Below are 19111 nucleotides of genomic sequence, written 5' to 3'. Positions count from 1 at the left end.
AACTGAGCCTACAATTATAACTATATTTATACTATTTGAGGAAAAATACTGTGACCTGAATACTTCATTAAGAATTTCATTCGTTTAACTAACGATCAACTGATTAGAGAGCTATGCAACCACTAAGTACTACCTGATGCGCAAATATTCACTTATTTTTTTATTAATTAAAATATTTGTTTATTCCACGTCTAAGTCATCGTAACGGCTCGACGGTACGCAGGTCAGGCGAAGAAAAGGCGCGCGCGACGGCTTCAGTCGGCAGTCGCACCAGGGTCGCCAAAGGGGTCGGACCACAATCTAGTCATTTAACTTTTTAATTTTTTTGAAATTTCGCAATTGAAAGATCACCATGAAAGTGTTCATCGTTCTGGCTGCGGTCGCAGCTTTTGCAAGTAAGTATAATTCAATTCATTTTAGATACCAACTAATATCTACAGATATATCTAATATACCATGCAAGTAATAACTAAATGTTACATGCTCAATTAACACTTAAATATATAATAAACTTATTATTAGTGTCTGTCATCAATCATTTATTGTGAGTTACGCATTGACATGGAGTTACGTCAAAAAATGTAATTGAGAATAGAATACTATGAAATCTTTCTTTCAATCCTCTGATTTCTGAACAAAAGACTTCAACGAATACAAAGTTCGACATCTCTTTCGGATAAATAATAATAACAAGTGCTCTACAAACAGATTGTTTTATTGGCTACTTAATATCGCAATTTTTGTTGAAACTCAATATTATAGAATAAATCGTAATTCTGAAGTAATAAAAATCTATAAGCACTAACAGAAACAAACAAAAGAAAAAGTCCATATCCCTTTGTATCATTTTAAATAATACTGTTATTCTCTTAATATTTTCGTAAAAGTCTTTTATCGATTATTTGTAACAATTCTCATAATAAGATTGCGTCAAAATTTGCTAATTGTTTACGTAATACCGGTTTTTCGAATTAAGTCCTCTAATCATTTCAAGAATAGAATGCATAATGACTATGAGTCTTATAGTATTCATTAGAAAGAATTTCGATTTTATTCATACTTACATAGTATTCCAAGTTCTATGGTATGTATATAAACGTATTACGTATCTAAGAATTAATCATTTTATCCGGGTAGTACATTACAAATCCCGAGATACATTCTCAATCATAGACATTTGATTATATACTTTATTACAAGTATTCAACTATCTTGCGTTAGACTAGCATTCCAAGCCTTTAGGTATTTACATAAAGGTTCAAAATCAGTTATTTATATTCCGAAATCGTACGAACGTACGACATACGAAAATAAAGGGCAACACACATTAACCGTAAATTTAATGTCAGTCAATTAAAAATTCAATACTCGTCTTTCGATTAGCATGTTGTTTTAGCCGGTGCTTTCATGACATGCATTTTGAGTAGCGGTGCATACGTATGCAAGAATCATACTGCCCTATTACAGTCTCCGAGTTATAGTTACCCATTTATAAGGGTCATTGAACTTTTGCAAACTAAATTATTAGGCAATGTTGCCACGTACATAAACTGTTATTATTTAGGACTTGTTTACATACATATTTTAATGTAGAGAGTCTACGAATTTGTTCTTGGAATTCATTTATCAGTTAGTTTTAGACAGAGGATGAGAGGATTTTCTTACAACTATAGAATGTTGGCTATAGGTTTTGTAATATCTAGGAAAATAAAGTTATATCTACTAATATGCCATAGTATTATGAGTTTTCATTTATATTCGTGTCCAAATAAGTTTTTGCAACTTAATGTCCAATTTTTTTGTGTTTTCTACTTACATATAATATTAGTATGAACATACTCTATGTTAATTATTTATTGCAATATAAAATTATACCCCATTTTTTAATGTTATGTTTCTCATATAAAAATAGTCCTTAACACAACAAATCGCAACAAAGGTGTCGTGGTAAAGAATTCGAGGAGACTTTAGAAGATTTGACTTTTGATTTGAGAATTCGAGGAGACTTTAGAAGATTTGACTTTTGATTTGAGAAAGAAACAAAAAGTGGCAAGAAACATTTGTTGTTTTTCAAACCTCATTTTTCTACCCTAAAGACTATTGGTTAGACTGTGCTACAACTCTACTCTTTCCAAAGCGACATTGACATTCACTCGGCGGTTTTTATCAAGTGCGTAATAAAAGTTAAATAAAAAATTGCAAATTATGTGCTGTTGTATTCTGTTCTGACACCGCCGTCATTATATTTACGCAAAAAATAGAAACTAACCTTTTGCAATTTTCTTGTATTGAGTTGACAACATTTTTTTTACCAAAGTTATGAGTAAATTAAGACTACAATTTCACAAAAATCGTAACATTATGAAACCGATCAATTAACTTTTTATAAACTTATTTAGGTTAAGTAATGAAATGCCTAATATAGTACTCGTACACGTACCTAATTGTTGGAATATTTCTCTTACGACCTGTTTTCACCCGTAAAGTAATTAAGTGTTTGACATGTTCAGAGATGTCGTCAAATATACCATGATATGTACCTTTACTTAATTCGTGTAAATCAATCATTAGACTAAATCTGTGTTCAACGGCGGAACGTATGTACCTTGATACAGTGGAGTAGTACTTTTATACGCCGATTATCATATATTACTTACTACACTCGTTAAAGCACCGGGTGCCCTGTAAAAGTCGTAAAGATAGCTAGATTAACTAAAAATATTTCTTCTTCTTAAGAGAACAATCCTTTTAAATGATTAAAGTCATAATGTCTGTCACTGTACCGCTTAAGGAAAACGTGTCTAAAAAAAGGTTATATAGTAAACCCATGCATATATTTTTAAATATTTGCAAACGACAGGTTGGTGGGTTATTTTTACATTGTGGTGGTACGTAATGGTAATCTTTTAAAACACAATCGTGTCTAAAACAAGTTTTGCTCATTCGTGTCCAAACATGTTTTTTACTAAAAATGTTAATAAAAGTGTGATAAATATTCCAGCATACACATATTCATTTTCGTTTTTTTAATATTCTTATTAAAAAAAATTTATAAAAAACATAATTTTTATTGGGCTCAACTATAATGAGTAAATAAAACCCTACAGTTGATTTTTTTCCCCCCTCAGTTGAAAACACTGAGATTTTGAACAGGAATGCGCAGAAAATGTTGCATGACAAGTGGACATACTATTTTAGGCTTGTGATGGTCTGGTATCTTACGTAGTATGCCACGAGGGCCACGACAGATGGCATCTTCCTAATTGGTTGCTGGAGGTGAGGTTGTTCCCATTTTCGTAATGCAGTCTAGTTGTTTTTCGTTTAGTAAATAGTTTAGTTTTTGTTTGACTAGCGTCTGTTTCTTAATCGACTCGTACGGGTTTTACACTGTTCAATGTATTGTAACAATAGGTATATTGTTTTTGATGCTCCTACCAGTATGATTATTTAGTAGGAGCTCGACTCCGAAGGGATCCAGATAAAGTAAATTAAATATATAGTATTATATTACCCTTTACACTTTAATCCGACTAAATCCCCTAGTGGATTCTGTTTACGTCATTATTAATAAGGGATCCATGTGGACAAAAAATCCATATCTCCCAGGTGATTGTAGCAGGGGATTCAAATGGACGGAGGGGTCTTGTAATAATAAGTAAGGTATCTAGAAGCCAATTTGTAGTACTTATCATATAACTTTTATTTCCTTTGGTTAATAAATGTTGTAGAGTTCCATTCATAGAAATAATATATTATATTGTGGAGAAGCTATCCAAAAGTTTATAAAATAAAGATACGGAATGATCTGTGCTACTGTCTGTACAGCCACGTACAGTAAGTTGTTTTATTCTATTGATCTTACGATCATGGTGCAGTCCTCGACCCTAGTGCATCGTAGAGCGATGCATCAAATGTCGTAAGTCGCACCTTACTTTCACTTCTCGCTGAGTTGCGTAAGAAAGATTGCGATATGCGCGGGCGCCGCCTCCGTGCGTTACCAAGATCCCACGTGGAACTTATCGAGTGATTGAATAATGAGACACTGGGTCTGTTGTTAACGCAACAAAGATGCAAGTTACGTAGGGGTTATATGAACTAAATTTTTTTGTGTCAATTTTAGTTAAATAAACTTTAATGAATTGGTGTACAAAATACTGTTTTATGCTGACGTCACGTATTGGCCAAAAAGCGCTCTTTCCGATAGATATAACTCATCAATTGTGTCGAGACAATCTTCCTCTTGTACTTTCATATAATAATATAATAATAACGCACACACTCAACATAGCCCCGCACTAGGGAAACCCTGTGTCGCGGGTGCCATAGACACACACATAGACAACCACAAATTACACTCAAACTCACGAGAGAAATAAATGTAGGCCATACAGTATTTCTCCCGGCCCGGGAATCGAGTTCGGAACCTCTGCGTGTCAGTCCGGCTTGGTAACAGTTCGGCCACGGAGGTAGTTAAATATGTAGACTACTAATCTAACATTACAATTCAACCTTGACACTTTGAATTTAAATTGCAAATTAGATTATTAAAAAGTTCAAAAGTTTTAAATGCCACGGGTCTTTTGACGAGTTTAAGGAGGCGGTGCTCGATTAACTATTGCCAAAGATACGCAAGAATATACTGAGTATGCCAATACAATATTGTGCCGATAGTTATATAAGAATATGTTCTTATACAACCCGACCTCATTAACTATGCCGACAGTACCAGAATGCCAAACTTTGTATACTAAGCCGGCTTTCACCGAATCTAACCGGTTGATTATTTTTGTTTCTGAACAAGTTTCGCAGCAGTGTTGCGAAAATTATACCAATACTGTCTAGAATGTCTCACTTAAAATCTATTCCAGATCGGAAAAGTTAATGGATTCCCAATATCATATTATTGTATCTTTCATGAAATTGTAACTTTCCTCCTACGTGTGACTTGGGTTAGTTCTTATGAAAAACCTATCTCAGATGGAATAACAATGCCACAGTGATCATTCCACAAATTAAATAGACTATCTCGATGTGTATCTAATAACACATTTTTCATTCCTTCAGGTGCGCAAAATTTCAAATGTCCGGCCAAAGACGGCCAATATGAAGACGACAAACAGTGCGACAAATTTTACCAATGTGTGGACGGCGTTGCGACTGTGAAGCTGTGTCCGGACGGTTTAGTGTTCGACCCTACCATCAGGAAGATCAACAAATGCGACCAACCTTTCAACGTCGACTGCGGCGACAGGACTGAGCTTCGTAAGTTATTCAATCAAATCAATCTATCAAAATTCTCTTTAAAGCGCCACGTAAACGATCAAATAACGTGTCAAATTTATCCTTCAAACTTCACATTTTCTTCAAACAATGTCGTAAACGATCAAATAAACCATCGAACAAGTTTAACAAACTTGCCCGTAGTTCACATTAGGTGAACCTTATACAGTCGTGTGTGCCGAACTATACCTACTTCATACAATGAGCCATATTATCTTTCGTCATTTCTGCAATGAGCAAGAATATACATACATAAAGCATTTCTAGCATTAACTTTAGCACGTATTATTAAGTCTTATCTCTTACCTATGTGTTATGAAAAAAGAAATATTTTAACATATTATAACATTGGTCTAGAGAATGCTTGGAATTAAGAGAAAAATATACCCACTATAATTATTAATACAAAGATCGCACACTCCTTCGATCCGGCCGGATTCGAACCGACGTCTTCAAGCTTACCGTGCCAGACGCTATACCAACTAAGCCACGGAACGAACCAGCGGGCCTCACGAATTTTTCTATGTGCTTGCGTCGTGTCTTTGTATTTGGTTTTTTCAACGACTTTTTAGTTGTAGCGCCATCTATGAGGAATCTATGAAAGATTTATCACCCAAGTTAGTGCCTCTACAACTACCAGTCCTAGCGAGAGATGTCGCTATTAGCAGTTTTTTAAATTTTTATTGAATTGACATTCAATTATTTTTTGTGAAATTACTCCACTAGTTTGTTATAATTATTAATACAAAGATCGAACACTCAGAAAAACCCACTATAATTTGTTAAGTGATATTGCGTACAGAACCAGATGACTCTATTGAATCTTGCAAAGTGAACGGATAGGCAACAACTGAAGTTTTGTTTGACAACATTTTTTGCATACCTTCAAACATGTTAGTCAAACACGACGTTAATCTAGATTTCCATTTATTTGACAAACGCATCACACACATCAAAAAGTTTGGCAAACACGTAAAATTTTATTAATTATTTGATGGTTTACGGGGCGTTTAAAAGACGAAAATGCATTTCTTATGGATTTTATACAGGAAGATATTGCGACATTTGTCTTAAATTAGTATTAAATTAGTATTATTATAGACACAAATATCGAACCTACACAAAGCACAATTCTGTCGATCTGACTGAATTCCGTAGCAACCGTCCTGCCATCTGAGCTACTTGCTTGTTCGAATTTTTTTGTCGGTTTTAAACGGTTTTGTTTTCAATCGGTAGAGCGGTAGCCACGTTGAGGCAATAGTCGCTAGAAGTCGAAGGAATTTTTCTTTGTATTTGTTCTATCTTTCTATTAAAAATTAATAACAAACTTGTGAAGTTTTTTTACAAAAAAAAAAAATTATCATGGTAGTAAATACATGACATTCAACAAAAATAAATATCTCAACGTATTATCAGTGGCCGCGGTAGCTTAATGGTTAGGCCTACCGCCTTCCAAGCAGAGGCCGTGGATTCGAATCTGAGCAAGCTACTTCTGAGATATTGTGCGAAATTCAGTTTGAAAGGAAAACATCGTGATGAAACCTGCTCATTGAAGATAGTTCATAACCCTTGCAAAACGTGTGAAGTCCTTAACCTGTTCCTGGCCCAACGCCAGCGGCAGCGTGGCGCACTATGGCCTAAACCCTTGCCTGAGAGGAGACCCGTGTGTGAGACATAAATAGGTTAATAATGTTGATGACAATGATGATAGTTAGTGACGAATGTCAGATCTTCGGAAAATAACTACAACGTTATGAACCTCTATTTTTTGTAAATTCAGAGTCCATTACAAACAGTAACTACAATGCCTTAACAAGGTGTCGGTAGTCCTCATTTGTTTATTATATAAGCTTTGCGTGCGCAACGCAAACCATGAACGATAAAATAATCCAGTCGCAGATAACTGAAATCACGCTATGTACGCGGCAGTGATTCGATCTACTTTCGCTTTCAATCTTACGTATCAAGTGATAAGGTATTAATTGAGGCTATACGCGCAAAAGTGGTGTAACCCGATGAAATGCATATAGAACATAATGATTTGAAATTTGCCAAATTCGTTTTATACAGGGTTATTTGTAAAAAACTAATAACCTCGCAGAACTATATTATGAACATCATGAATAACAACTTGTTCCACGACTTTTCATAATTCATCACATTTTACTTTCATACGAAAATTAAAATATTTAAATAGATCACGCTAAATGATGATAACCCTGTGCAAAATGCAAGAGCGCGGGTGGGGTTCGTCGAAAGTCCGTTGCACGTTTGAACTTACTACCAGATACAGATCTAAAAAGCATCAGAAAGTACAACAAAAACTTGAAAGTTTATTTTTGGTAAATATATGTATTATGTTTCGTAAAAAGTCGTGAAACGAAAGTTATTGTTTATGATGTTAGTAATATGTTCCTGCAAGGTTGTTAGTATTTCAAAAATAGCCCCGTTTAAAGTAATCATAAATAACCAGTATATAATTACCATTTTTTTACGTGAAAATAGCATCCAAACATAATCATTTAAAGTAATATTATAGAAAAAAATTTTATGTGAGTTACACCACTTTTGCACTGATAGCCTCAACTAAGGCCTGGCATTAACATCGAGGTGTTTGAAAATTGGCGACAGTTTTCGTGTATCTTTCTCCCAATAATAATAATTAGTGTAAAATAATAAAAACATATATATTATCACGATTACTTCTCGTTACAAAACAATTAAAAAGAAGGTCAAAAACAATATTTGCAAATTCAAGTAATTTAATTGACACGTTTAAATTTACGCTACGTTGACAACTAGAGCATAGAGTTATGAGTTTCTGGAGGTCATTGGTTCAGTTCCTGAAGTGAAGGTATCCTGCCTACCTTTGACTACGTAGGTCAGCATAGTCACTGCCTTTCTAGGTCGCCTGGTACTTCGTCATGCTTGTGTGCCTGGTAAGTGTCAATTAAGATACTATTGTGTCATTTAAAGTCTTGTCACATCATTAACATGTGAGTACATAGATAATTAATATTGCAAATCTTTATAGTACAATGAGGTTAAAGGTTTTATATTGTAATGTTAATCATTACATGCATCCACTACTGGACGTAAGCTCCCCTTGAGCACGCTAACTTGTGTCGCCTGCATCCAGCTGCTGCCCGCCATCTTATTCTTTTTTTTTTTCATCTTTTTTGGCCATCTTATTCCGGTCACCCGTCCATCTTGCCGCAGGGCGTCCTTTACGACGTTTTCGTTGTAATGTTAATGATTACATGCATCCACTACTGGACGTAAGCTCCCCTTAAGCACGCTAACTTATGTCGCCTGCACACAGCTGCTGCCCGCCATCTTATTCTTTTTTTTTCATCGTTTTTGGCCATCTTATTCAGGTTACCCATCCATCTTGCCGCAGGGCGTCCTTCACTACGTTTCCGTTGTATTGTTTATCACTACATGCATCCACTACTGGACGTAAGCTCTCCTTGAGCACGCTAACTTGTGTCGCCCACGTCCAGCTGTTACCGGCCGTCTTTTACTTTTTTTTTTCCCATCTTTTTCGGCCACCTTATTCAGGTCACCCGTCCATCTTGCCACAGGGCGTCCTTCACTTCGTTTTCCTTGACGTGGTCGCCAGCCTAAACAAGTCTTCTTCGTCAGTTTACTCCTGCAGACATGTCCGGCCCACTGCCATTTAAGATTACTGATTTTGCGAGCTATGTCGGTCACTTTAGTTCTCTGACGTAGGACTTCATTAGACATTCGGTTCATCAGAGAAATTCCAAGCATAGCTCGCTCCATCCCACGCTGAACGAATTTAAATTTGTAGATGAGGCCTGTAGTAAATGTCTACGTTTGAACTGCGTAAGACATAACTGGTAGAACGCACTATTTAAACGCGTTTGGTTTTTACACTTTGTGGGCTTTTGCATTTAAATGTTAATGCAAAAGCCTAATACAGAAGGATTTTTAAATTGCAGATTGTAACCTTTTGTACAATTGAGACAGTTTTGTAGGAGTATTTTAAACTAAAAAATATAAATAGAAAAAAATTTCTAAAGATTTTATTTATGCTACTAGTATATTTCTGTCAACCAAGCAATTCAAAAGAACAGCGGTAACACGTATTGGAATTTATATATGCTGGAATGTTCCATATTTTGCTCGTGACTTGTATATTCCTGTTTCAAACTTTTAAACCGTGTACATTTACATTGAAAAGACATAAAAGTCCGTGAATAAGAGACTTGTCCATCCAAGGCGAGACAGCCAGAAGAAAGGCTGAAAATAGTCATTCTCGTTGACCGGCGCCAATCGATTTCCTGTTTAAGTACAATTAAATTGACACTTCCTAGAATGCACGACCTCCCATATTCACGAACAACTTCAGATACTTGCATTCTTGCGGGTGGGTAACCCTCAAGGTCCGCTTGGTAGAAAGTCATAATAATGTATTAAATTCGTTGCCTTTTATAAATAATTTCAAAATCTTTATATCGTTACCTTGATATCGTTTCACAATCGGTTTATTGAATTTTCAAGTTAGTTTCTAAAAATGAGGAAAAAAGGTTTAATAATTAACAAGGTCGTGAAGGACGTTTACCCGAAGTTGGTTTACCCACATTGAAACCTTTAATTTCTTAAAAAGTCTCAAAACTCAATAAACAGCTGCTTTGCTTTTTATAAGTCTTCATTTTTGTTGACTTTTAATTAACAGCAGCCGCGCCATTTCTAATTTTCACACAGTATTTAGAAGCACAGTTGTAGCGCCTAGTCGCGCCACTGCAGTACTTCTATAAGTGATATAAGTTACTTTTCTGTCTTGTGTATTTATAGGTTTATAAGAGGATTATCCTGCACCCACAGAAACCGATGTAGGTTTTCGGGTGTGAAGAAAACATGTGATGAAATATTTTCTAAGTGTTTGGATAAAAATAAAATAAAATAAATAAATATGAACGTCTAATTTGAAGGCGCCCTTGGAGTTAAAGATTATATACTACGTATATATTTCATCCTAGTTTTTATTTTATTTTTAATTCTTTAATTTAAGCAAGATTTACAATGTCGTAGCGAATATGTACCACGATTCTTGAACTATATTCTCTCTTGCAGAGCCCCCCAAGCCAAACAACCACTGCCCGCGCCGCAACGGCTTCTTTGCCCATCCTGACCCGGCAGTTTGCAACGTATTCTACAATTGTATCGAGGGCGACGTCACCGAGGTAAAGTGTACGGCTGGTCTGCACTTCGACGAGTACTCCGGCACTTGCGTGTGGCCTGATGCTGCTGGTAGACAAGGCTGCGATGTTCAGGAGAGTAAGTGAACGCAATTGGTATTTTTAAATCACGAATCTATGAAGAACTTTCGCAGTCGTATGGCCTCCTAGTACATGTGTCTGAATAATTAGGGAATTAATGATAACATTGTTCAAACTATTGACTAGATCATAGCTGTGTACGGTTGTATTAGACTTTACACATAAAAAGAAAGTAAAAAACAATTGTTAAAAAATATAGAACACACGCGCATATCCTAAAATTGTCCTCTTTTACAGAGAAACTCAAGGATGGTTTCGAATGCCCTAAGATAGCACCAGTGGATCCCCAAGGTCAACCTATCGCCCATCCAAAGTTCCCTCATCCCACTGACTGCCAACGCTTCTACGTGTGCCTAAACGGCGTCGAACCCAGAGATCTAGGCTGTCAAGTTGGTGAAGTCTACAACGAGGAGACACAGAAATGTGACGCACCTGAGAACGTGCGCGGATGGTTAGTCAAAGATTCCCTCACATTCATTGTAAATATTTAAATATACAAATTATAGTGTAAAAATTACATTTAAAGAATGGACACTCAATTTTCATACTTAAATAAATTTAGTCGGCGGAAAGTTCATAGCGCATTAAAATTACAACCGCTACTGCTAAGCTAGTTATAACTTTTCTGCCTAATAAATTGGTGTAGTTCTTGTTTTTAAATTAAAAAAAAAACCTTTTGTTACTGTAAAATTTCTTCAGCGCAAGACAAACATTGATTGAAAAGGTGGATGGATGTCTAGAATTTAATTTTATTTCTTAATATTTTCAGCGAGGACTGGTACAAGGACGCGGAGGACGCTGCGCCGGCGCCTAAGGCGAGGGCTTAAGCTAGTGATACTATATAGTTACGCCTAAGACTTGATTAGTGAATAAATAATAAGTTAAATATTACACACCCGTATTTTATTTCTCATTTTTCATTCGTCGGTGTTTAGCAGAAAGGGCACTTAGCCATTTCAAAAAAAATAAACTTTTTTGACCCTGATTTATTTTCGAAATGGCGCTTTGACCCTTTCTACAAATTTGTATTTAATAACTATGACAGTCGGCAAAAGTGGGAATTGAAAGCAATAGCGAAACTGCTCTTCTAGAAAGAAATATATTAAAATATTGTTTTTGTGAAGGTTTATGCAAAGTAATATTATTTTTAATTACGTAGGACATCTTTAATTAAACACCGTTTTATTAAACACTATTTAAAATACTACAGAAATCAGATCGAGTTCTTAGGTTTTCGCGATTGTTAAACATAGGAAATGAAACTATTTTTCCAGATTTAAATCGCGTATATTTGTTTTTTCAAACATCCGACGTTTCGGGCCCTTTACAGGTCCCATGGTCACGGTTGACTGAGGTGGTACAGTCTTCAACCAGTTATGTCTAATATTAATGCAAACCACCCTATTTTTTCACTATAGTTACAATAGTTATTAATTAAATACCTTATTTTTAATTTTACAAAGAAAACATTCCAATTTACGCTACATTAAGTTTTACAAATTATTTTATTGAATGAATTTTTATTAAGTTTAATTTATTATTAATTATTAATAGAAATTAGAATAAACTAAAACATATTAATTAGTACTGCAGTCTTATGTCTGTTTGGGATTTTTCATTAGAGGAAATACTGGATCCCAAACTGGTGGTACAGAGAAACCATCTTCCCTGTTGAAATTAGGATGTTTTTTAATTTCATTGGCCTCTCGCAGCATCTTGGGTAGATAACGGACTTCTTTTGCAAGAACCTGGGGTTTATCAAACTTCATTGAATGTGTAGGTTTATCCATGACATGCTCGGAGACTGCAGACTGTAAAGGGCCCGAAACGTCGGTTTGTTTGAAAAAACAAATATACGCGATTTAAATCCGGAAAAATAGTTCATTTCCTATACAGAAATCAGTTTTACAAGGGGGATATACAGCGCCGGCGCTAGTCCATGTAGCGCCCGGGTGCAATCAATATCCTGGCGCCCTCTAGTAGACACGCGATCAGAATAGAATACTTACAGTTATATTTTCCCCAGTGATCGGTGCAATTATTTATAAATGATCTTGGGAAGCCATTGCCCGTTTACTTTGCTTGCTCGCCGCAAACGGCGCAGGCTCTTTGGAGGCGTAGCGAGAGGAGCTCGAGCCCTCTAAGGCTGAGATTTATAAAACCAATTCAGAGTTCGACTAAGCGAAGACGGCGAGCTAAGCTAGCGTTTTGTTTTTATTAAATGAATTTTGCCTAAGTTTCGAGCAAGAAATTACGAAGTAAATTGTTAAAGTTTAATGGTGAAATTACAGGCACATGGGGCTAGTCAACTTATGTCTCAGGGTGACGGGCGCAGTAACTGGGCCCCTAAGGTCTTTGTGATTTAAAGCTCTGAGTGGCACTGCAACTGTTATGGACTGGCTTGTCGCCTACCACTTGCCCGTCCAGTCGCGTAGTATTGTAAAATATTTCATGGTTGAATTCAGGCAAAGTTCGTATTGTAAATACGAAAATCATGCTGAGCTCGTCGTCTTGGCTTAGTCGAAATCTTAGTTCATTTTATAAATCTCAGCCTTAGATTCTGCGCCCGGATGCACTGCACCAAAGACAAAGCCGGCACTGCATATAGATTTATTGCTATTCAAATAGACTTGATGACAGTTACTGCGGCGAGTATAGCGGTTGTGCACCTCGTCCATGTATGATCCTACTAAATTAAGACAATACACTTACTTATAACACGTACTTTAAAAACTTACAAATACTTGAAAATGTATTGCGTCTCCAAATTTGATTAGTCGCGCGCAGTATGCAGGAGCAAAGCAATATGTTCAAATGAATTTTTGCTAAAGTTATTTGTTATAATAATCGACATGGTTAGCATATCCTTTCTATTACCAACTAGTTATATTACAAATAAAAACTGTTTTGGACCGCTTTCTCGCCTATAGGTGCCGTTGTTGAAACCAAAGAAAGTCACATATTTAACAAATGGATCTACGAAAAAACCGCTTTCCGGATATAGACACACTTTGTTAAAACAACTACTCTTATATTTTAAAATGGTGCTAATAGTTCAAGAAACTTTTATGTTTAAGGGGACGTCTATTCACGAAAGTTAAATTGCAATCGTATGAACAAAAGTAACTGAATTTGAATCTGTGTAAGAAGTAACAGTGACACTAATTTAAAAAGTTAGTTCTGATCAAAATCTACTTCTTTATCTACGATAACACTGTATTATTATTTATATACAAGACAATGGTTAATAGTATTATTATTTTGCACCTATTAAAATGCAACTATGTCAAAGACAACACACTTTCAAAAATACATTCTCTTTGCAAGACGTACCTATTGACTCCCACCGGTACGAATAGGATATATGGAAATATATGCCGGTGACCTTTGCAATTATAAAGGTATTCATTTGACCTTTTGCTAGACTATATATGTTTACTTTTATTACTTAATTTAATTTAGTAGCTACGTCTATTACTAGCACCCAAGTGACATATAGTTTTCTTGACGACCTCGGTAGTCCAGTGGTTAGGATTGTGGGCGCTAGATGACGGGGCAACGTGTTCTATTCCCAATAAAAACTAAATTTTCCGAATTTATTGGTGTGCTACAGGGAATTCCCTAGTTTGAGATCAGTAATTGGTGTGATTGTTTGTCGCATCATTACTATTATTGATGAACAACAACTTAATTAAAAGCTCCTAGATCTCTCCGGGTGCCTTGTGCCACGGAACTTTTTCGTATCGAAAACAGTTTATGTACGGCTTTAACAGCGAAGGAAGACATTGATATCAAACCTGTATGCCACGAAGAAGATGTGGAATCCCCAACCAGGATTGAATCAATATGGTAGAGTAGGATCTAAGCAATTTAATTAAACCCCTTTTGGTTATACCGGACACCAGGACATAGAACCAGATGAGGTTTTCAAAAGACTTGTGTGAGCGCCCCCGGGTGCACGTACATCACTCTCCCTAATGTCCAAATAGGTACCGGAGCTGTCGATTCGCTCCCCTCCCGTTGTGCATTGCACAACTAGCAGTTACCAATGGTACCAGATAAATCCTAGTATATATTAATTTTTCTAAAGTATTTAAACGCACACTCGCACACACGCACACACTCAAAGCCCACCAATAGGGAAACCCTTTATCGCAGGTGTCGTAGACACACATAGACAACCACAAATTACACCCAAACCCACGAGAGAAAAAGATATAGGCCATACAAATATTTCTCCCGACTCGAGAACCGAACCCGAGACCTCTGCATGGCAGTCCAGCACGGTAACCGTTCGACCATAGACTCAGTTAGAGGCAGTTAGATATAAAGAATTCGCATGATGGAAAGATGCAGTTTATTGACATTTTGTATTTTTAATTAAACATATTCAACATCGCAAGGGGGTAACTGCCGTGAAATCTAAGATCTTAACTCTCTAGTCTGCTTTTTTTTTAGAGTCAATGTGTATGTTGGTGCTAGCCTCGATCAAGAGTTCCAGAAATCGCGGATTTAGAGAGTCTCATACTGTTGTTCTAAAAACTAAACAAGGTGCAATAAGATAAGAATGACAATAATTCGAAACTAAGTGGTCACTGACTTCCTATACTAGAACAATCGGTATTATAGGTGTCAGTCACCCTCAGTGATAGTTACAAAAACTTGACAAACTATTTGAAATAAATATTGTACTTTAATTTTTTGAAATAAAGTTAACGAGTAGCAGTAGAGCAAGGAAGTATTTATTTCTGCCGCCAAGCAGTAATGTGAGCATTACTGCGTTCTAGTTTTGAAGGCAAATGGGACTTGTCAAATTATGTCTCAGAGTGATACTCAGAGTAACTAAGATCTTTGCGATTTAAAGTTCAGAACGGCACTGTAATTGATACAGCGTCGACCTCATCATCACTTTCCATCAGGTCAGATGGAGGTCAAATGCGCGCTTATTTTTTATAAAAAAGAAACTTATGAACAGGCATGTCGCTTAACAACCTAAGAGTATTCTGCGCAAAGAACCAATAAATAGTTTTCCTCTAAAATTTTCTATAAATCGTCTAATAAATTAATACCTACATCTTTATTTAAATATAAAAGTCATCATCATCATTTCAGCAGACTTTAGAATTTAGAATTCACTGGTGAACATAGAAACATCCCTATAATGGCCACAATGGCCAATCTTGCTCAGTTCGCATGCAGCGTACTCCGGCAACTTTCATCAGGTCGTTAGTCTACTATGTGGATGGTCTGCCTACGCTACGTCATCCAATATAAAATAATAAAAAATAATTAATTGATTATGTGAAGGTGGTGAAGGTAGCTTAATTCCTGCATTGCATTAATTGTCGTATATTCGAAACATTCTAAGTTGATTACAAATTTTTTGACACGCGGTTCATCGACCTCGAAACAGGTACGGCAACTAAACAGCTAATTTTGACCTCAAGAGGTGGGTGAACTGGAGGACGTCACGTTTTTAATTAAATTATATGAGGAAATCAAAATGAAAGACGTAAATCAGTTCTCGCCGTTAGTTCTTGCGCGATGTACAAAAAAAACCTTTTGAATTATTTAGTGCGTAAAATCTGCATCGTTTCAATAATCAACAATGAGTCTGTGGTTTTTCTACAGATGTGTTCATACTTTCCTCTAGGTAAACACAATCAGTAGATATCAAAACACACAAAGTTAGATGAACTTTATAGCTGCTCGCGCATCAAAGTTACATAATTACTTATAGGAATATGTATAATTATTTTTTTGAATCTAAATCGTTAATATTTGTTTTTTCATATAAACCAGAGTTTCTTAACCTGTGGTCCATGGACTCCTACGGGGTCCGTGTAATGAACGCCGCGAGAACCTACCTAACATAATGGAATAGCAACCGTCACACTAACTATCCACATGTAATTAAGTAAAATTTAATTACAAACAATATAAGCTAGTAAAAGCTAAACCTACTTTTTTCATTATTTTATCTTTTCGGAAAGGATCCGCGGGCTCTTTGACATTTTGAGAGGGGTCCATGACTAGAAGAAGTTTAAGAAACTCTGACATAAACCAACGTTTCGGGTTTTTACAGTGCCTATCCCTTGGTTACAGCTGAATAGGACCTGTAAAGGACCCAAGACTGTGATTTAGATTCTAAAAAATATAAGAAATATTACTTATATTTTCTATGTCCACAATAGCGAAAACCAATGAACTCAATATTATATATAAATATTATACTGTATAACTGTATTGGTACAACATGGGTGCCACTAACATTGTTTACGTTGTCAACAAACTGTTAGTAAAATATAGTCCAAAAATAGATGCGAACAGATTATTATGGCATTGATATACTATGTAGATGACCTAGGCATATTCGATGATTGATAACGTATATAAAATTATTGGATATCGATAAATTTCGCCAAAATGTACAGACAGCACACAAAACTACATAACATTAATTTATTTAATGGCGGCAGTTCACATAGCTACTTGTATTCTAGTGGGTGTTTGATGCACTTGGAAAAATATATGACTTCTCCCAGCGCTTGACAACGCGAGTTTGGTGTTTAATGTATTTGTCGAAAAGGCAGACAAGGCAAATACCTTGTCACACATGCTATTTAGACATGGTGATAGTTGACCATCGAGTATATAACCAGAAATAGAGACGAAATAAGGGCCATCCATCCCTGACAACTCACCAGGCAAATGGGCCTTATATCATTTTTAAATGTGAACTCTTGTTTGCGCTGAAATCCCAAATTAGAAAGCTGAAATAGTACAGCCAACAACTCACCTGTGTGTACGTCTTCGTATATTCCAAAAATAATAATATCTCTAACTATGGGGGGCTATTCCATTCGGTGGTGTAGGAAAAACAGCAAAACATGTAAATAAAAAACAAACTTTATCACTTTCATCGGTAATTAAATATTAAATATGTAATTTTTCAATTATGCCCATTATAGCAAAGCTTGAGCTTTGCTATAATGGGCATAATTGAAAAATTATATTAAACTAGTCGATTTGAAGTGAAACAATTGACGACACCCGTCAATTGTTTCGAATTCGGTCTAGCCAATCGGAACGCAGGTGTCACCGTAATGATTTGGCAGATTAGTTTTCAAACAAATTAAATGACATTTTGTCTCTATTTCTGGTTATATACTAGATGTTGTTTGCCAAATATATCAAATACGCAAATACAAATAGCCATGTGAAGTGCCATCATAATGTTAACAGTAACATGCCTATTAAACGTTTCCACATATGAAATTCTGTGTAAATAATCACAAAAAAAATATTTTTCTAAATGTCTGCCGCTACATTTTTGTCGACAGTTTTGTACTAAGTTTATGTTTAATTTTTTGCTTGGTGATTGGATATAATGTGCGTAGTTTTATTTTTGAGCCTTCTGTATGTTATGTACGGAAATGAATAATTACATTAAGTAACAAATTTTCAAAAAGGTTCTGTTTCTTTTGGCAGTATTGGTTTCTGTTTAAATGAACAGTAAGTATGTAGAAAATAGTAGTTGTACCCCTGAAACTTTGTTTTTGTGGCTGTCACAGTGGTATTACCATAATCTCGCAAATCTTCACATTCCTAGTTTTTTTTTCATTAATTTGTAGAATTTTAGTTGAAATATATATCTTTAAATAAAGAAAAACTAAAAAATAAGTATGTTTCCTTATTGGTACGCAAATTTCAACTTTTCATTGCCCTGACTACAAAAACGAAGTTTATCATGGAAATAAAATTTTTTCATGTTTTTATGCTAGTACCAATTACAAAATGATATTGATAACCTAGTAACTAAAATCGTGTTACATGGTGGTGGATTTAACTTAAGGTAGATTATATACACCACACACTACAGTCACATATTCGCACACACTTTTTTTATTTTATAATATTAAGTGACGGGACGAACAAGTCGTGCGCTTGATGGTAAGCTACACGCCTATCTGTAACAGTTGCAGCGCCACTCAGAGCTTTAAATCGCAAAGATCTGAGGGGCACTGCCACTGCGCCCGTAAGAAGACAAATTGACAAGTCCCATGTGCCTGTTTTCACCAGCACCCTTACCTTTCAAAACAATAATGCTGACATTATTGCTTGACGGCAGGAATAGGTAAGGTGGCAGTACTTCCCTGGACGAACTCTTCCACAAGGAGCTCCACTGCTACTAATATGATAAGAAGTTAATGTAAACTGTTTTGTACATCTAATAAATAAAATATAAAAATAAAATTCCGTGTATCATACCATATAGTCACGTATTCACAGAGACTGTTACATTTTGAGATATTCACATTCTAAGTGACAGAATTAAATTAATTTTATAAATGTAAAGCGCAGCATTGTCGACTGTACTATCTAAAAGTTCAAAGCCCGTTTCATCACGCAGATCATCAAAGTGAAAGGATGTCTTACTGTATGTCGATATTAATATTGATCAAGGAGTTACGAATTCGCAACGAATCGTGCATAGACGACTGGCATTTATAACACATTCATTT

At 35.7% G+C, this 19111-nt stretch overlaps 1 protein-coding gene across 1 annotated transcript; it reads left to right on the top strand.

Annotated features, from left to right (window-relative positions):
* Positions 1-246: 246 nt before the first annotated feature.
* On the top strand, positions 247-11480 carry LOC113233407 (protein obstructor-E-like). Its single transcript, XM_026468537.1, has 5 exons — positions 247-395; positions 5065-5262; positions 10381-10584; positions 10824-11037; positions 11356-11480. The coding sequence occupies exons 1-5, from the start codon at positions 353-355 to the stop codon at positions 11411-11413; spliced, it is 717 nt and encodes a 238-aa protein (XP_026324322.1). The 5' UTR covers positions 247-352; the 3' UTR covers positions 11414-11480.
* The last annotated feature ends 7631 nt before the right edge of the window (positions 11481-19111 follow it).

This window comes from Hyposmocoma kahamanoa, unplaced genomic scaffold (genome assembly GCF_003589595.1).
Source record: "Hyposmocoma kahamanoa isolate Upper Pololo Valley unplaced genomic scaffold, ASM358959v1 78, whole genome shotgun sequence".
NCBI classification, from domain to species: Eukaryota; Metazoa; Arthropoda; class Insecta; order Lepidoptera; family Cosmopterigidae; genus Hyposmocoma; species Hyposmocoma kahamanoa.
This window is presented reverse-complemented; position numbering and strand designations above follow the sequence as displayed.